This window comes from Lipotes vexillifer, unplaced genomic scaffold (genome assembly GCF_000442215.2).
Source record: "Lipotes vexillifer unplaced genomic scaffold, Lipotes_vexillifer_v1.1 scaffold96, whole genome shotgun sequence".
NCBI classification, from domain to species: Eukaryota; Metazoa; Chordata; class Mammalia; order Artiodactyla; family Lipotidae; genus Lipotes; species Lipotes vexillifer.
This window is the reverse complement of record NW_006798666.1, coordinates 712,301-733,430: the sequence shown is the minus strand read 5'-3', so window position 1 is coordinate 733,430 and position 21,130 is coordinate 712,301. Positions and strand designations below refer to the sequence as shown.

General features: G+C 36.5%; 1 protein-coding gene across 1 annotated transcript in view; it reads left to right on the top strand.

Annotated features, from left to right (window-relative positions):
- The window catches only part of HCN1 (hyperpolarization activated cyclic nucleotide gated potassium channel 1), a 381,204-nt gene that overhangs the window by 358,081 nt on the left and 1,993 nt on the right, over positions 1-21,130 (top strand). Inside the window, exons 7-8 of the mRNA XM_007470736.1 lie at positions 15,231-15,395; positions 19,196-21,130. The exon at positions 19,196-21,130 is cut by the window's right edge and continues 1,993 nt beyond it. Coding sequence (XP_007470798.1) covers positions 15,231-15,395; positions 19,196-20,061 — 1,031 coding nt within the window. The 3' untranslated portion in view covers positions 20,062-21,130. The remainder of the gene's footprint in view (positions 1-15,230; positions 15,396-19,195) is intronic.

Below are 21,130 nucleotides of genomic sequence, written 5' to 3'. Positions count from 1 at the left end.
TGTGACATGATATGGAAATTGCCTCCATACAAAATTTCTTCTTGTTTAGAAATTTGGACACTAATTGAATGCTTGATAATATTAATAAATTATTGTTAACTTTTATGGTGATTTTTATTGAAGGACTGTATGTTAGTAATGCATACGGAAATTTTGCAGTTGAATTAATATATTTGCAATTTACTTCAAAATAATAAAGGAGATGGGAAATATGTGAGGTAACAGTGAAACAAGTTTAGCTATGAGTCAGTAATTACTTAAGCTGGGTGATGAACATATGGGGATTTATTTTACTGTTATTATTTACACTACTATACAAGTTTATTAGACTATGATATTATACTATCCTACTAGTATTTAATAGTATACTTCTATACTATTCTTCTTTTTTATGTATTTAAACTATTCCAAAATAAAAACCTTAGCAATCAAAATATTAAGAAAAAATTAGCCCTTTTTGTATCTTTCATCTTTTTAGATGTGTTCCCTCTACCCCAAACTTCTCCACAAACCTGAGAAGAAAATGCTGGTTGACTGAGTATCTGGTTAAGTGACGCTTTTATTGGATATGGTTTGAAAAGGATGGAATCACATCTCAGTTAGGCTTATAAAGCTTTTCTCTAGGATGAGAGCCAGACCATCTCTGGTGGAAGAGTGTCCTGGTGTCCATTTATCATACTGACCAAGTAGGTCAGGGAGGAATTTTTTTAAATGTAGTTCAGATAAACTGTTGGGGCATTTGACCCAATTCTTCAGTTCACTTTGCTTAAAATAACAAGCTAAAACATGGTTCATGCATCTTTAGCCCACTGATTTCTACTCCTTCCAGATTTTGTTATTTGACTAATTTAAGATATAGTAAAGGTCCCCTATGTGGAAGGGAAAACAATCTATTTAACCTAGGAGTTGACAAACCTTTTCTGAAAAGAGCCAAATTGTAAATATTTAAGGCTTTGTGGGCCATGTGTGTTCTCTGTCACGTATTTGTCTTTTTATTTATTTACTGTTTTACAAACGTTTAAGAATATGGAAACTATTCTTAACTTAGTAGCAAAAAAAAAAATGATGGTTGCATTTGCCTGAAGGACTCCTGATATAACCTCTCATTTTAAAACTAGGCTTTCTTCCAAATTTAACTCATTCTGAATAAGATAATATAGGTAAAAGCATTCAATAAAACATACTTTACTTACTATTATTATCCCTTTAATGCATTCTACCCCTGTCAACTAATACATGCTGCTAACTAAACCAACTAATTACTGACATAGATTATTTCAGTACACACTTGAACCTACACACAAACTTTTAAATTCAAAACTTCAGTATCATTTTTATGATTGTAATTACCTTAAATTTGCTCATTTGCTGTCACACAGAGTAATGTTTCTTGGGGTGAGAAGAGATAAACAGATATTTGCTTTTGTTAGGTTTAATTTTTGAATGTGCCTGGGTTGTTTTTTGGGTTTGTTTTTCGTTTTTTTTTTTTTTGGAAGGGAGATGTTAGTAGGATTGCTTTTTTGCCTAATAAATTTTTGCTATTATCTTGCACAAAAAGAGATTTCCAGCTGACCTCTCTTCTGATACTTTGGATTACTCAGAAGTAGAAAATGAAAACTCCATCGGTAGGATATTAGTTTTCAACTCACTTCAAGGCCTCTCTATGGATGAAGAACTCACTGCAGTCTCTCAAGAGCAGGAAAGAAATGAAAAGGTAGAGGCTTTTAATAAAATGGACGGCTGTGAACATCTAGAAAGAGGTCTTGGACGGTGAGGTGCTTTTGAGCTGAAAGGCACGGAGACAAGCTCAAGTCAGCTGAGGTGACAGAGTCTATTGTAAGGGAGCACATGAAGAAAGGAAGCACAGCACACCACCTCCGGACAGTCAGAGGCCAACTTTGTGGCAAACAAGAATGCCCCTTAGGAAACGCAGTGATTCCTGAGGTCCAAGAACCACTTTAGGGATACACCAGTCCTGTAAACTTATGCACTCTCTGGCTTTTCTGGCTGTTCATACCTTATTTTCAGCCTCCCCATGAGAAGGTATAATTAGGCCTATTAGTCACAATCCAATATAAAGCATCCCCATCGAGGAGAGTTCTCCAACCAGGCCATCCCATGGGCTGCTGACCAGGTTACAGATGACTGTTTCTGAGATAGGCATCAATCTTGGAATCAGTTATCACAGATATTCAGAGTCATATGATAAAAGCTTACAAACTTGTACACACAAATAACTACTGCTTTAACCAGTTTGATAGACACTAGCTACTGGCTTAATGCCAGGTAGATTTCTGCGGAATGAAATTTTCTTTGGATACCAGAGTTTTGTGTGATTTTCTCTGGATGCCAAAGGTTTGCTTGATTTTTTCCCAAAACAACCTTTCATCTTATCTTCACTCACAGCACAGTTACCCGTTAGTGGTTTTCCTTCACATCTAGGTTCAAAATTGTGGATGCCTCATCACCTTTCAAGCTCTTTTGAAGCTTCATTTCGCAGGAATTCTTGGAAGAGATCATTTCTGGGTGCTATAGCTTTATTTCAGGCAAATTCCCATCACCTCATATCCCAAATTATTATCAAAACTTCTTTACAACTCTTTATTTTAACTGGTAAGAACCTCCCTCTTAGTTCATTTTACAAGCCAATTATAAATTAATATTCTTGTGTCATGAAACAAAAGATTTGAAAGAGAATAAACTTACCTTCAAGAGAAAACTTGCCTTCAAGAGAAAAAGAGGTTGAGTGTCTTTCCCATATTTGGCATGATATCTAGAGAGTTAGAACTCCCCTCTCTATTTCATATAATCTCCTTTCCTAAGACAATATTTTATAAACAAATTTCTTCCTTAAGAGCACTGCAATACCATTATGGATTGAGACCCAACTTCTTTAGAGGAATATTCTCTATGCCTAATCAAGATCCTACGATCCTGTGAAGCTGCTGTTTTTGCAATTCTATGAAATTCTATGAAATTCTATGAAAACCTCCTTATAAACTGTTCTCTTAACCTGTGCTCATGATTATTTCATTCTAATGTCCTTTGTTTCCTCACCCCCCTTCATTTTTTTCCCGTCCTCTCCATCCTCATGGTCTAAGCAGTGCAATTTCTACACTTCTTTCAGAGCCTAAGGCCTTTAATGCCACCAAAGTTGTACAGAACTGGATTTTTAGATTTTTATAAACTTTAAAGTCACTAGCAAACGATTTAGCTTTGGAATTTTTCTCAAGCTTTTGTTATATATTGTACTTGAATTTCTAATTAATTATAAAAGCTTTGAGTCAGGATCAGTATCTTTCATTTCTTTTATATTTCCCATAGTTTCCTCCAACGTGCTCGTACAAGGAAATCATTCATTGACTTGAATTTATGCTATCCCTTAAATTCCATTTCTTTTTGCCACCTTTTCCCAACTTATCTTAAACTAAGAACCCTATTTTAGATGCAAATTTGACAGCTACAAAAATTCATTTCCAAAAAAAGTCCACCATTGGCATTACCTAAGAACTTGTCAGAAATGCAGTCTCAGGCCCCACTCCAGACTTACTAAATCCTAATCTTCTTTTCAGCAAGACACTAATGTGCATAAAGTGATCTTATGCATATTAAAATGTGGGAAACACTGCACTAAAGAATCCAGTCTGAATCAGTTGATCATTGACTTTTACATTCAGTAAGCCAAGAAAATTTGTATTTAAATCTCTGTTTTATCATCCACATGTGTATGTGTGTTGTGTGAAAAAGAGAATAAAGAGAGAGAACCAGGGTAAATTTTGGAGACAAACAACTTTTTTCCTGTAGTAGACTCACCTCATAATTATCTAGTGAATATATTTTCTATTTAGACTATTATTCCTGTTATACTTTTTAAAATTTTATGTTAAACCACATAGGAAAACAGAGCTGTCAAGATATTACTTCAGAAAACACACTTGAGGTATCTAAGAGCCGAAATCGTTTGATGAATTTTTTAAAAGCTGACTGCTTTTTAAAGGCATTTATAATTCAAGGTGTTTGATTAACTTTTAAAGAGTTGAGTGCTGGTAGATTTAAAATCAGAAGGAAAGATTTGGAGTGGTCTGGTAGATTTTTAAAGATGGATAGAAGCAGGAAAACTGTAGTCTTACTCTTCTTAGCTTTGATATTTTTATGTGATTTTTGTTCCAATCACATAACACATCCCCTTTCTGTATATCATTTGGGCTAACATGGGGCTAGCAGTGATTGTTTCTTATCTACCCCATAGATGTTCTGAAAATCACTGTGATAGTCCATAAGTATTGTAATTTGCCAATGACAAGCAGTATAAATGTATAGTAGATATCAGTTTATAAATAGTATTGTGTGAAGCTGATTTTATGCAGACATTAGGTAGTTGAAGGAGTCACAAAGGAATTTAAAGACACAGACATTCTAAGGAAGGGGAAGGGGAGAGAGGTTAAGGAGTGAAAAGTATAAACCTTAATGGAAAGCTCCACATATCCAATAGAATGGAACAGTAATGTCCTAAAAGTGTTTGTAATCAATAGGAACCAGATAAAAGATAAGCATAATGTATCATCTGATGAATAGGACCAATGCTCCTCAAAAAGATCTGGCTATTTGGGATGTTGTGTTCAAATGTGAGCACCTTGTTTTATGAAGAATGTTTCCAATCCGGTGTAAGTCTTTCTGCTTCTCATCAGATGATTGACTCATTCATTCCTTGCTCCGTGAACCAAGTGATACTGTGTGACTAAATCTATGGTAAGGGCTAGACACTGCAAATGTGATTGTTGTACTTTTCATTGAATACCTTATAGTTTAGCAACGAGAAATATCATATAGACAAATAAGTGTAATAACGTGCTGTAGAGGCTAAGATGCAAGATGATCCAAGTAGAGTAGAGGCACAAAGATGAATTCTCCCTGGGGTAACTAAGAAAAGGTGTCCATCGGTGTGAAGCCATCTTACTTGAGACAAGTCTAAAGAATTGGGGTGGTTAGTTTATGAACAAATTGTTTACGAGAGGGTGGAGGGTGTGGGAGATAGCTGTTATATTTCACAAATTTGGAAGGTTACTTGATCTATGAAGCATTACTTTTTCCTTGGTCCTAGCAGGTAGAGCCAAAATCACAGGAAAAAATACAGAGAAAGGAGTAGAAACATAAGGGAAAAAGGAACTCATGTTGTGAGAGTGTCCATACTTCACTAGGCTTGTACTGGGCTCTTTATTGGCACTTTTTTAGGTAAATCTCATAACAATTTTGCCAGGGCATAAATTGTCTGAGGCGTCGCTACTAGAGTCAATACTCAGAGCCTCAGGTGACCACCCTAATCTTGTGTTTTAAGAGAACTAAATTGAGCTAAGATTAGGTTGACAAGATAATAACTTTAAATGAATAAATAATCATAAATAACTGCATGAGCTGCAGCAGAGGACACTAATAATTGTGTAGGTACCACTGTTTCTCTGGGAATTGAAATATTCAGTTAGATATTTAGAATAAAAAGCAGAATTGCGTTTTCTGTTTGTTAGAATAGCTATCATGCTATAAAATCTATCTATATATAATATATATCTGTATCTGGAAATATATCTAATCTCTCTTTAAGAAAATTATTTTAAAAATGTGAAATGTTTCAAAATACATCAAATATCAATACTACAAAATTTACATCTATTTTATGTTTTATCCTACTCTACATTTCTTTAGATCCTTATTTAGATCCATTTGACACTTAAAATGCTTCTTCTACCAGCCAAGCTTGATATACAAATTGCTTTAAGCCAAATGTTACCTCACCATATGCCATAAGAGGTGATATTTTACTAGTTCACTAATAGAAATATGGAAAGATTACAAATACAAATAGAAAACTAAAAGGTGAGCTTCCCTGGTGGCGCAGCGGTTGAGAGTCCGCCTGCCGATGCAGGGGACACAAGTTCGTGCCCCGGTCCGGGAAGATCCCACATGCCACAGAGCAGCTGGGCCCCGTGAGCCATGGCCGCTGAACCTGCGCGTCCGAAGTCTGTGCTCCGCAACGGGAGAGGCCACAGCAGTGAGAGGCCCCAGTACCGCAAAAGAAAGAAAAAAAAAGTGATATTTCCTTGTGCACATTACTATGAGGCACTGGATTAGAAACCCAAATAACTTATAGGAAATTAGTATTTTAATGCACAGCAGAGAATTACTTTTAGTTCATCATATCGGGTACAAAAGAAGGAAGCAGCTCTTGCTTAGGTTACTATGAGCAGCCGAGCACAAATTTTCCCATAAATTCTGGAAACTCAGGTTTAAACACTTTCATTGCCTTACAAATTTCTGTCATAAGTTCATGATTAACTTTGTGTTACTGCAATATCAAGCTCTGTTTTAGAGGTCAGAGAAATATTTCTGAGTTTCAAAATTCTTGAGGCCATTTGCCCTACCTTATAAAATGACTGTTTATATAGGTGATGGTAATGTCAGGTGGACTGAAATGTTTATAATCAGGGTTAACTAATGTCAGCAAAAATAGCATTGGTTGGTTGATATATCTCATACCCTAAGGATTATTAAAAGTATATATATATATATATATATATATATATATATATAGTGTGGTAGGCCAAATTTAATTTCCCAGGACACATTTCTTATGATGCTGAAAAACGGAAACAGAGATCTATAATACTCCTGTGATGGGATGCATTACTTTCGGTTTCCCTCTTGGGTAAGTGAAATAACTTAACCTGTAAAGAAAATAACTTATCTTGTAGAGGAAAACAGGAGAATAATGCAGAAATAAAATTAATATGCCAAGTTCCCATTACTTGTGAACTTAATTATCATTTAGAAATTTGTATCCAAATGAAAGGATATATTTCCAAGTAAATTTGCATTAAGATTTTTAAAGCAGTGATTACACCACTAGGAAATTGCTAGTTGAGTTCTCAGAGAGTAGACAAACAAGGAAAAAGGGCAGAAAGATTGAAACAAGCAACACAGTCTAGAAAATATGCCAGAAGACTGTTTTAAAAAGGTTTTATCTGTAAGCTGCACTCAGCTTGTTCTTTGGGAGTTCAACTTTATTTCATTTTATATTTTATTTTATTTTCCTTGGGAAGTCAATCTGAGCACCCAAAAGCAAGTTAATTTTCTAGATATTGAGTAATAACATATCCACCTTGAAGAAAAAACATTACCAAGCCTTCTAGATACTTTCTTCCTTATATACATTACACAAAAACCTCAAAGATATATTGTGCTGCTTAAAGAAGGTGCTTAAAGTGTTCGTCAAGTTCTGTTACAAAGAGAAGATACTCAGCAGGGGAGCCATTATTATGCCATCTTAAAACTTAATACTAGAATTTAGTGTCAATCTGGGGTTTGTCCACTATCATTGATGTACTCATCAGCATTTTAAAACAATTTCTCTGGGCTAAGAACCCAAGGCAGCAGGCACTGCTAGGGATAAAATAATGTTACTGTATGGTTGTTGTCTTTAAAATGTCTTAAACTAGCTAGGGAGATAGCTAGGAATAGTTAGGAAACAAGTAGAAAACACAATACAAGAAATTAAAAATAGTGATGAACTACTATCTACATAATTCCTAAGGAGCCCAAAGGATAGTACGAGATACAAATGACTAAATTGGTTTTTCTCTCTGTCTTTTACACACACACGTGCACACACACACACACACACACGCACGCACAGCGTAAATACACAAAAACTCAATCTGTAACACCTAACACAGGACTCTCTTCACTCAATAAATAGATCCCCCAAATAACTTATTATCAAGAGAAAATTAATTTACAAAGAAACACCTATTCTATTCATATGGAATCTGGAAATTCAGTTCATGAAATCTAAGATTCTTTTATGATCAGGTTTACTTTTTCTCATTGCTAAGTGTGTGGTATTGTTTATTTCTCTTCACGGTGGAAACAAAGAGTATGGAGGCATTAAAAGAAGAAAGGACTATTTAAATTGTTTTTCACACTGACCAGTGACTATTTCTAGAATATACCCTCATTAATATACCCTCATTTGATCTGTTTCTCACTAAGAAACTATTGAAGAGATGCTGAGAGATAAAGGCTGAAGAGTTTTATGTTGGGAATGAACACAGCTCACTAGATAACTTCTGAAAGGACTTTGCTAGTGAAAATCTATATTTAGCCCTTAGTTTTTCCACGGGTGATTGAAATTCATTTTGTAGAACATGTTGCTCTTTGGTTCAATGATTCATTTCCGCAAACATTAAGCACCTACCAGATGCCATGGAAGGACTAAAGATATAAAAATCAGTGGAACTTTAGATATAAATATGACCAAAGTCTGAAGTTATGGATTAAATGTTGATAAAACTCTAGAGATATAATTGAATTTTACAGATAAATAGATGAAGGTCCAGAGAATATAAGTATTTGTCCAAATCTTCACAACCAAGATCAATCAGTCTGAGACTGTAACACTGGACTCCTAATCCCAGGCCAATACTCTTTATACTACATCAAAAAGAAAAAAAATCTCTAAAATAACCTAAGAAATTGGATGTATGTTAAGGTAGCAGAATCAGCAGGTAACCATCACTGCTGCAGAAAATCACCAAAATAGCATTCTACTTCATTAGTTGGCAAGAAATGAACCAAATTGAAATATCAGTTCTCATTCAAAAAATCACAAAAGGTAAAGAATTACATAAGTACTTTGTATTTTAAATAGAATTTAATGAGGAAGTAAGATTTGCTGGACAATAACACCTCTGAAGTTTTCTCATAAAACATGTACTCATTTTTTTTATATAGGCCTAAAATATTATTTAAGCACCATCCTCTAGGAAGATTTCTTCTCATACCAAAGGCAGTATTTAACTGATTCATCAGTTAATTATGGGGACCTATACCATGTAACACATGTCCATCTACTCCATTTAGCTACATATATTGTATATCCATTATACGAGGACTCCAGACAATAGAAACCAGAAAATCATTTGCAAAGAATAATTTAGAGAAAACATGAATATATTTATATCTATGCTGAAATAAATCTATTTTTACTATATCTCCAAAATGACTGTAAGTATTGAGAGTAGCTATATTTTTTCTAATTTTTAAATTTATTTTTTAAAGTACAAAAGTAATATATAAATACAGGCTCGTTGTAAAAAGTATTCAAATAATTTTTAAGCATACAGAAAAGTAAATACAAATCCATTTCTTTACATAAGATGATCCTCAATACATGTCTTTATCTCTTCCCTTTCCAGAGACCAAAATAAAAGTAGTAAAGGAATATTGTGAAGTTTTGCTTTCACAATAAAAAGAAAGAAATGTGGGAAGGAATCTTTCCATCTCTGTGGACACTGTATGAGGATGTAAATTCTTGTAGTTGCTGCTTTGAACTTGTGATCATGAGAGGTTGGCCAAGAAAATAAAGTCATGCCAACACAGTGCCTCAGCATCACTGAGATACTAAATCCACACTAACCCTGCCTCCCAGATTTTTATAATTAAGTTATTTTATTGGTAAGCCAGTATTATTCAGGTATTCTGTAACATGCAGTTAAGAAAACCTTTGGAAGTGACGGATATGCTGATGGTTTCAGAGGTACATGGAGATGTCCAAACTCATCAAACTGTATACATTAAATATGTGCATATTTTTGGTATATCAATTATACCTCAATAAAGCTGTTTTTTTTGTTTTTTGTTTCTTAGCTTAGTTTTTTTTAAAGGGCAAGAGGGACATAAATAGTATTTCGGGACAAGAGACATGGTGTTATGGACTGGATGTCCTTGTCTCTCCCAAATTCAATAAGTTGAATCCCTAATCCCCAACGTGGTAGTACTTGGAAGTGGAACTTTAGGTAGTTGAATTAGATGAGGTGACTGGGGGTGGGAACTTCCTGATGGGATTAGTGACAGTGTTGGTAAAGGAAGAGGTGGGGGCTCTGTCTGCCATGTGAGGACACAGTGAGAATTTAGCCATCAGCAAGCCAGGAAGAGAGCTCTCACCAGAACCCAACCATACTGTCACCCTGATTTTGGACCTCCAGGCTCCAGAAATGTGAGAAAATAAATTTCTGTTAAGACAATTTTTTTTAAATTATGCTGGTGGTTACTGATGAAACTTGAAGGAAAAGTAGAGGGAACTTGGAATATAATGCTGAGGGCTATGACCAAGAAGAGAGCGTAGCTCCTGGCAAAACTCCAGAAAAGCTGCTAGCTAAGAGAAAGTGTGATGACAGAGGGTCAACTGAAAAGTGAGGGGAAACAGTGACTTAGGGAAGGTCTCTGTGTGGTACAGTGGACTCTCTGTCCCTCCCTTGACATTGCAGAACAGCCTGTAACCAAGCATTTATTTTCCTGAGGAGAGAAAAAAGCAAGTGGTTCTTCTCTAAAGTAATTGAACAAGGCAGAGAACTAGAACAATTAAGAGAGATGTTGGTAACCTTGGAGTACAGCCCTCCTCATTCTGGCATTTAGGGAAATATGAGGATAAACTTCCCATCTATTCACCCTAAAGAGAAACTCCAGATCAATAAATGCTGCCACATCACTAGAGTTTTCATCCTCAACAGAAACGGACATCAACAGGTAACTTGAAGAAAACATTCAATATACAAGGGAAAGATCTAGACACAGAGACAGAAACAATGATTCCAGAGTAAAGAGAAAGAATTCAGAAAACAGAACAGAAACTAAAATATAAAATATAATAAAGATAAAATATAAAGACAAAACTTTTTGTTTCCATTTTACAGTGTTGTTGCAACATGTATATATAATTCAAAGTCTACAATTCAATCTTTTTAGAAATTTCCCAAATTAGGAAACCAACACTGTGAAAGCCAAGCCAAACAAGTTTAGGTTTTCATCACCCTAACAAGATTCCTCTTGCCCACTATTGTTAATCTTTTCCACCCACTTCCCCAAGCAACCACTAATATGTTATCTGTCACTATAGATTTCCCTTTTCTGGATTATTTATATCAGTGGAAGCACGTACTATATGGACTGTCATGTGTTGCTTCTTTCACTGTGTTTGTGAAACATGCTAAGGTTCATCCGTATACATTATATCCATATTGTAGCATATATTCATTATTCAAAACAAGATCTCTTTAACAACTACCAGAAGATAGAGGATATTACATTCACAAAAAAAGAGAACGATATAATGAGAAAGCAACAAATACAGGAAAATGGAAAGCATTTGTAAATTAAAAATATAAGTGCCAAATTAAAAATACATTAAAAACAGTGAAAGGTAAAGTTGAGGAAATCACCTACAATAGTAATCACTATTTTTAGGTTTGTTTATATTCCTTCATATCTTGGGGTTTTTTCTCTTCTGTGCACTTAGATATTAAATTTTAAGTAACTTTAAAAAATAAAAGTTATATATCCACAAATAAAAATAATTTAGATAAAGGAAAGTTGAAAAAAATGTGAACAGCATATCTACGTAAAGGAATATATTTCAACGGAGCAGTGCATATTGGTAGATTTTATTGTCAGTTTTTTCATACTATATGTGATCATTTTTATCATGCTATAATGAAAACCTTGTATCCTGCTTTTCTCTGTTAAGCTTTCATGACCATTCTACTATTAATATTAATACATAGACTTTAAAAGCTTTACTTTTAATAATTGCCACATAGTTGATTATGAATCTTGACTTATTATTCATTTAAGGCATTCCCATATTTTCAGATGCATACATAAATGCATAATGTATATCACCATGTAAATAACATTGTTCTGATTACAGACTATTTCCTTAGGCTAGATTGTCAAGTGAAATTTCTGGGTAAACTGTATGGATACATTTTAAGATCTTTGTTATGTATCATTGGATTATTTTCCAAGAGGCTTATAACCATTCTATATGACAACTTGTACAGATATGAAAGCAACACTTAGCAATAAAAACATTTCTCATCAGTATGTTTGACATAATATAGCAATCATAAGTTATATAATATGGCATTAGTACTATAGTGACACAGGAGTTTAATTTTGGGGTAGTGTCGAAAATACTTTTATTACATTTTTTTAAAATTAGAGTAGCTGACAAATTCCATCATATGATAATATGCTTTAAGCTTAAACACTGACCAATAGAGGTTTATCTTGCTACACACACCAAAGGTACACACACACAAATACACACACAAACATGCACACAAACATGAACAGTCCACAATATTATTTTTTCATTTTTAATCACATTTATTGTTTTCGTTCTAATTTTACAAGTAATGAATGTTCATTGCAGACAACTAGAATTACATAAAAGCATGAAGTAAAAAAGAACAATCACCCATAATCCCCATCCCCCAGAAATAACTACCATTAGCATTCTGATGCATTTCCTCCCGGTGCCTACATATTTTTTTTAAATAATTGAAGTACAATTAACCTACAACACTATGTTAGTTCTAGGTGCACAACTCTTTTAACTTTTCTACTAGATTTATGTTTGGTTGGGCTACTACCTTTAATGTCTATTTGCCTTTACCAATGAGATTTTTTCTTTTATAACTTTCATATTTCTATTTCTGTCCTTTTCTTTTTTGCTTAGAGAAGTTCCTTTAACATTTCTTGTAAAACTGGTTGTGGTACTGAACTCTTTCAGCTTTTTCTTGTTTGTAAAAATCTCTATCTCTCTTTCCAATCTGAATGACAGCTTTGCCGGGTAGAGTATTCTTGGTTGTACGTTTCTTCCTTTCATCACTTTAAACATATTATGCCATTCCCTTCTGGCCTGCGAAGTTTTTGGTGAAAACTCAGCTGATGATCTTATGCAAAGTTCCCTTGTAACTAGTTGCTTTTACTTTGCTGCTTTTAATATTCTCTCTTTATCGTTAATTTTTGCCATTTTAATTATAATGTGTCTTGGTGTGGTCCTCCTTGGGTTGATCCTCCTTGGGATTCTCTGTGCTTCCTGGACCTGGATGTTTGTTTCCTTTCCCAGGTTAGGGAATTTTTCAGCTATTGTTTCTTCAAATGTGTTCTCTGCCCCATTTTCCTCTCTCTTCTCCTTCTGGGACTCCAATAATGCAAATGTTAGTATGCTTAATGTTGCCCCAGAGGTCCCTTAAACTATCCTAATTTTTAAAAAAATTCCTTTTTCCTTTTTTCTGTTCAGATGGGTGATTTTTACTGCTCTGTCTTCCAATTTACTGATCCAGTCCTCTGTATCATCTAATGTACCTTTGACTCCTGCTGGTTCAGAGGTTGCTGGCTGCTGGTGGGTGGGGTTGGGTCCCAGCATGGCAGGCTGCATGGCGCAGAGAGTCCCAGGGCTGGCGCTGGCCCATTGGTGGATGGGGCTGGGTTCCAGTGTTAATAGGGTAGAGGGAGGATTCCAAAGTGGTGCTTGCCAGCATCAGTGTCCTTGGGGTATAATGAGCTCCCAAAAATGGATGCCACCAGCATCTGTGTCCTCAGGGTGTGTCCCAGTTGCCTCCTGCCAATCTAGGAGGCTCTAAAAGATCAGCAAGTAGGTCTGACCCAGGCTTCTTCAAATTACTGTTTCTGCACAGGGTATTGGAGGGTGTAAGATTTTGTGTGCACCCTTCAAGAGCGGAGTCTGTACTTCCTACAACCCTCCAGCTCTCAAGAATGCAAGCCCCACTGGCCTTAAAGCCAGACTTTCTGGGGGTCATCTTCCTGGTGCAGAACCCACAGGCTGAGGAGCCCAATGTGGGGCTCAGACCCCTCTCTCCCTAAGGGGAATCTCTGCAATAGTGAGTATCCTCCCATTTGTGGGTCACCTACCCAGGGTTATGGGTCTTGACTTTACAGCATGTCTGCCTCTTCTACCCTTCTCGTTGTGGTTCCTTCTTTATATCTTTAGTTGTAGAAAATCTCTTCTGCTAGTCTCCAGGTCATTCTCATACATACATTGCTCTGTATGTATTTGTAATTTTGGTGTGCCCATGGGAGGAGGTGAGCTCAGGGTCCTCCTACTCTGCCATGTTGGCCCGACCACTATATTGTTTATTAAATTTGAAATGTTTACAAGCATGAACAGTAACAACATAATTGGTGGCTTAGGTGGCATTTCCTAAAATCCTCTCAATTGCCAGATTGGTTCAGATGCACTTCTTTAGTACTCCCAGAATGCCTGCCTTCTATATTATTGCTCTCACCAGCTTGCATTTTAAATGAAATCTTAATTCAAATGAACTTTTTCTTTTTACTACCAGCAAATAAGTAATACAGAAGTAGATATGATGTTTGATTCATGTTTCCAGCCCTAACGTCAAGGACATAATGCCTACCATATAATTTACTCACTATGTTTATCAACATGAACTGAAATTCTTTAAATAAGTTCAGAGGAGTATGAATTTAGGCCCCTTTCAATAATTATTTTGATTATTTCCTTTTGTTAGAAGACAGTGCATTTCAGAAACAATTCTCCCAGTCCTTTTTTCAAATAGGTTATTTTGAAGCAAAGTTTTTCAATTATTTAAATTTTTTAAAGAAGCAAAGTCTATAGGATTTTAATACATAAATTTTGGGAAATGAAATAGAAAATCTTCACTTTTATCATTTATTTATCTAGCTAATAAGAAAATCCACGTTTGCAAATATTTACTTACCATATATTGGGAATCAAAATTACAACAAAATATTTTCCTTAGAAATTACTTAGATGAAAAGCCCCTCTGTGCTCTGGCTCACAGGCCCAGGAATATAATTTTTATACTGATCTTACTGGGAATATATGAACTACATAAAGCATTCCTATAATGCATACATCTGAACCTGTGATTCAATTTTGCTTAATCATAAGACTTTCTAAGCCAATGATTTTGGGCTCACTTTGGTTTCTGTCTATATAATACCATCTGCTCTCTGCCTTCCAGAATTCATAAGAACTTCTATCTGAGAATAGTCTCTTCCTGTTTTCAACTCCATTTTGGATTTATTATTCTTTCTTCTGCATATTTTTGTTTCAGGTGAATTGGAATTGGAGCTGGAAGAAGATAATTTTGTTACAGCCTTCCCTTTGAACCAAAAGCCTCAATTGTTTTAAAAAAAATAATATTTTAAGATTGAGTATTAGAAATTGGGCACTTTTAATTATCAGAAAGGATTTCCTGATAAAATAGAAAATGTTACTAATCATTGGTTTCTCACACCATGAGACTTTTTCTTTTAGTTGTGGTAGGTCTTAATGGCCTTTTAAAGAAAATTGCCAAACAAATCTTTCTTCTTTGTTTTTATAGAGATTTGCCTGTTGACCAAGGGACGGCGCACTGCCAGTGTTCGAGCTGATACATATTGTCGTCTTTATTCGCTTTCTGTGGACAATTTCAATGAGGTCCTGGAGGAATATCCAATGATGAGAAGAGCCTTTGAGACAGTAGCCATTGACCGACTAGATCGGATAGGTACTCTGTTCAGTTTTCTTCTTTGTGCACAATTCAGTTTTGTTTTTTTGTTTGTTTTTTTTTTTCTTTTAAGGTACGCGGGCCTCTCACTGTTGTGGCCTGTCCCGTTGCAGAGCACAGGCTCTGGACGCGCAGGCTCAGTGGCCACGGCTCACAGGCCCAGCCGCTCCGCGGCATGTGGGATCTTCCCAGACCGGGGCACGAGCCCATGTCCCCTGCATCTGCAGGCGGACTTTCAACCACTGCACCACCAGGGAAGCCCACAATTCAGTTTTAATCTAGTGGGCTGATACATATTTGCAATCATAAGTCCCAAATGCTAGTATAGAGATTGCTTATTAATTAACATAGAAATATAGAAATAGCAATTAGCTCTAGCCATATTTCTAGAAAGATCTGAGGCTCTATCTAACTTTCTCTTCTAAGTATTCTAGGTTTGTTTATTCATCTCTATTTTTTCTAGCTACGCAATCTGATTTCACCAGTGATACCAAAACAATTTGAATCTTAAGGTAAAAAACAATGATTAAAAATTCTACACAGCATTAAAATAGAACAAAAAAATGCAATAGTATGAGTCTACATTACAAACTAAATTTTATCACAAGGCTTTTTTTTTCATTTTTAAGGATCAACTTTACATTTATTCTTATATTAAGAATTGAAAACTTGTGTATTTTCACTGTCTCAGTAGAAACTTGAAATGTTTGTAATACAGACTCAAGCAGAAAAAACCTTAATAGAAGTGCCCACATAGATGCTTTACTTTGCAAACATCAACTTATCTTAAAATCTTCTCTGCTCTCAAATAAAAATATGTAAGTTAGACCTTACTAGTTACACTGGTTTAAAGATTTGAATAATTGCCATAGTAAAGTTAGATCAGATTGGCTTGCTGTTAACTTCCCAAGATATGCTAGAACATTCTGATGTTGGAAGGTGATATGCATTCATCTTCCACACCCAGATCCTCCTCCTGCACCCTACCCTCCACTGTTCCCCTTCCCTGCTTAACTCTACTAGCTTTCATATCTCAGTTTAGACATCACTTCCCTGTAGAAACCTTCTTTGACCTTCCACCCTCTTAATAGTCTGAGTACCCTGGAGATATTCTCCTGTACTACTGGGAAGTTCCTCCATCACAGCACTGCTTTTATTATTTAAATTGCTCTAGAGATGCTAAGCTTTATGAATGTAGAGATCATATCTAATTTACTATTACATTCACAGTACCTAGTACACAATGAATATTGTTGAAGAGAGTTAGGGAGGGATGAAGGAATCAGTGAACTCAAAGGAGATTGGGGTTGGGATCGCTGGAAAGTAAACAAAGAGATACTTCAACTGCTTCATTTTTATTAAAGGTAAGGACTTTTGATTGACGTATGGTTGTGTCAGCTTTTCTTCTGCACTTTATGTCTTTCTTTTCTTCTATATTGGTAGGACAACAGAGTGTGTAAGGATCTGAAATTAGGTTAGGAGAAGTAAATGTAGTATTTGGACATTACTATTAGACACAGGACACATATTAAAAATCTTATTGATAACTTAGAGATGTAACAGGACAGAGTGTCCAGAAGACAGTGCCAATAAAAGAAGTGAGTATACCTAAAAACATCTTTACTTAATTTGAAAATAACTTCCCTCTTTGTGGTGTGTGAGTGTTCATGGTATAGCCAGAGACTAATTTCTGAGCATATGAGTTTTTTTCCTAAGCCAGCTAAACATATTTTGCAAAAGCATCAAAATCAGGATATTTCAATAGAGAATTTCTGTTAATCTGATAGAGCATCACTTTCATCTAACTTATTACAGTTAAGTTTTTATAAGGAAGTTTGCATGAAACGGTTTGTAATCAATAATATAGGCAATAAAATTGCTAGTGAGCACCAGTATTTCCATTTTTAATCTTCACAAAATTCTAACAGTGCATTAAAAGTTATAGTATTTTTCCACAAGGCCCCAGATACTTAGATTATGAAATGTTGACTATTCACATGATCACAAAGAAATATTATCCTTCTCAGTGTTGTGGCCATTGCTTATAAATGCATATGTTATAGTTAATTAAGGGTATATGCAAAGTAAGCATTTATGTTTTCTACTAACGTAGAAGTCTTTGTTCTTTGGGAAATTAGGACAATTCTGTAAGGAGAGAGAGAACTATTCATTTTGGCAGTCATTTAAAATGATTGCCTTTCCCAGCAGCCAAGTAAATTATGTCATACATTTCGATTTGAAAATACTCCTTGTTAGTTTAGATGTGATTTAGTGATATGGCAAATTGATTTACTTTTCAGTTACCATATTTACCTAGGTGATGATGCCATTAAAAAGTCACTGATTTTCCCCTCTTACATCAACCTACAATTGGTGCTAATTGTTATTTTGCCATAGAGCATCTCCTTATTGCAAACCACTCCAAAGACAATAGCGAGAAGAAGAGGTAATACTTATTGAGGTTCTAGAATGAGCTGAGAGCTTGCCATACATTATGCCCCTGAATCCTCACAACAACCTCTCAGAAGAGTCACGTGCATGGGCCTCTTCCAAGTCCTTGGGAGGGTCTCTAGCAGGATGTAACTTTGTTTTTGTAATGTTTTTGGAAGGTATTTTTAATTCCAATTCATTAAAGACTGCTGCCTTGCTCCAATTTGAATCTCTGTTGCCATAAGTTACACTAAGTGTGGGCAGGGGCATTGGAAGGGCCACCGGAATTTCATATCTTTAAATTTGTATCATTTTTCTTAAAGAGGAACACAAATGACAAAAGTTCATGGCATGGCCGCTGAGCCTGCGCGTCCGGAGCCTGTGCTCCGCAATGGTAGAGGCCACAACAGTGAGAGGCCCACGTACCGCAAAAAAAAAAAAAGGAAAGATTATGAAATAGTTCTCAATCTGGCTGCACACAAGAATCCCCTGGGGAAAGTTTATTTTAAAGTACCAAAATCTGGACCCATGTCTGTTTATTCTGATTTAATTGTTAGGGTGCAGATGGAAATAAGTAACTCTGAAAGCTCTAGAGATGACAAAAATATGCAGGTAGACTAGAGAATCACCGGTGTAGGGCACTGGTCAAAAGCAAAGGCCTTTGCTTCTCAAACTTGCATGTGACAACTACCAGGGGATCATAGTAAAAGGCAGCATCTGGTGCAGCAAGTGGATGAGATCCAGGAGACTTCATTTCCAGCAAACACTCAACGTAATATAGATGTGGCTGCTTCATAGTCCGTAGTAAATCTGTGATCAGATCTACTGGTTTCCTGTCCCAGCTCTGTCACTCATTAACTATGTTTTCTTGGACATTACTCTTAACCTTCTTATGTTCCAGTCTCCTTTTGGGTGAAGTGGGATTATGAGCACACTTACTGCAAAGAGTTGTGGATTAAATAAAATAAATCTGCCTAAAGCCTTGGGTAGGGTGCCTGTCACATAGTATGTATTCCATTGTCCTTTCTTGAAAAAGAAGCTTTAAACTGAAATCTTGATTTCAGGCCCATCCTGCTCCAAATGCCCTTTCTTCTCCCAAAGTAACCCTCATGCAAATCTCTCCATATGGCTTTTGCCATATTACAGACTTTTCAACTTGACTCGTATAGAAGGTAAGATTTCCCAGAAAGATACAGGAAGCGTGAGAGACAGGAGCCGTGTGTCTATTTGGTGTCTAAAGGTGAGTGCTTGGCTTTTAAGCCTCTTCTATGAAACACTGCCATCATTCTGTTTGCAGGAGCCACTCACGCTTGAAGTTGTCATCAGTCACTTATAGACTTTCTAAGTGCCTATCTTCCTTTCGCTGACAGGAAAGAAAAATTCAATTCTTCTGCAAAAGTTCCAGAAGGATCTGAACACTGGAGTTTTCAACAATCAGGAGAACGAGATCCTGAAGCAGATTGTGAAACACGACAGGGAGATGGTGCAGGCCATCGGTCCCATCAGTTACCCTCAAATGACAGCCCTGAATTCCACGTCTTCAACTACCACCCCGACCTCTCGCGGGAGGACGCAATCTCCTCCGGTGTACACAGCCACCAGTCTGTCTCATGGCAACCTGCACTCCCCCAGCCCCAGCACACAGACCCCCCAGCCGTCGGCCATCCTCTCGCCCTGCTCCTACGCCACTGCGGTCTGCAGCCCTCCCGTTCAGAGCCCGCTAGCCACTCGAACTTTCCACTACGCCTCCCCCACTGCTTCCCAGCTGTCACTCACTCAGCAGCAGGCACAGCAGCCACCGCAGACCAAGCAGCAGCCCCAGACTCCACAGACACCCAGCAGCTCCACACCGAAAAACGAAGTGCACAAGAGCACGCAGGCGCTTCACAACACCAGCCTGACCCGAGAAGTCAGGCCCCTCTCGGCCTCGCAGCCCTCGCTGCCCCATGAGGTTTCCACCCTGATTTCCAGACCGCATCCCACTGTGGGCGAGTCCCTGGCATCCATCCCTCCACCTGTGACCACGGTGCACGGCTCGGGCCTGCAGGCAGGGATCAGGGGCACGGTCCCCCAGCGGGTCACCCTGTTCCGACAGATGTCATCGGGAGCCATCCCCCCCAGCCGAGGAGTCCCACCGGCACCCCCTCCACCAGCAGCTGCTCACCAGAGGGAGTCTTCCTCAGTCTTACATACAGACCCAGAGACAGAAAAGCCAAGATTTGCTTCAAATTTATGATCCCTGCTGATTGTCAAAGCAGAAAGAAATACTCTAACAAACTGAGAATATTCTCAGATCTTATTTTATTCTATCTCCTGAAAGATCCCTATAGCCTACTATGGAGAGATATTTTAGACAGCTCTGGCCTACATGCAAAATGTAAAATATATATATATATATATATATATACACATATGCTATTAAATCTATATCTAAAAATCTCAAGAAAAGTTCAAAAGACTTGTTTAGCATTCAGTGTTTTATGTCTTCCTTTCTTTAAATCATTAAAGGATTTAAAATGTTGTTGTAAGATTATTTATTTTTAACCTACTTTTACTTAATTCCTTTGATATATGTATTTCTCTATTTTATGAAGAGTTCTTGGATTCAATGGAAGCAAAACTCTGATTTTAAAAAGGCAACTCAAGTGAGCTACTAAACAGCACCAATCAAAACTTTTCTCATTAGCAGTGTCTCTGCATCTAAATTGTTAATCATCGGTTACAGAGGATTAAATAGCAAGTCCCATTTTCTAGATCTAAATTGTATTTTGGTGCTTTGAATTTTGAATTAGGTTAAAGAACACACCATATGCTTGGCCATGGTAGGAGACTAGCATTGACGCTGTTATGACTGTCTCTAACCACAAACATGTCCATCGATCTTTCAGAAAGCTGAGGGGATATTTCTCTTCATGTGTTATCGGACTTTTACCAAGACTCAATCAATGTTAGTTGTAAATAACTTTTTAAGCCCAAACAAAGATAGCTATTCTGTGCTGTGTGAAGGTAAAAGTCATCGTTTAAGAATTTAGTTTTATTGCTTCACTTCAAAACTTAGAGTTTTAAATTTTACAACACCTAATTGTGACAGTTATTCAACTGTAATGCAATGGCTTGAAACCTACAATATTATTTTAACCTGCAATGTTTTATGCAAAATTGTATGCTCGATTCTACAAATTGCTTGTATTACACCAAAAATCATTACTTTTCTTCCTTCTTGCCATAATCAAGCATCTGAAAATAGTCCCTGCATGCTTTTTGGAAAAAAAAGAAAATACGTTCAAAGCAGTCATTGTAGGGAA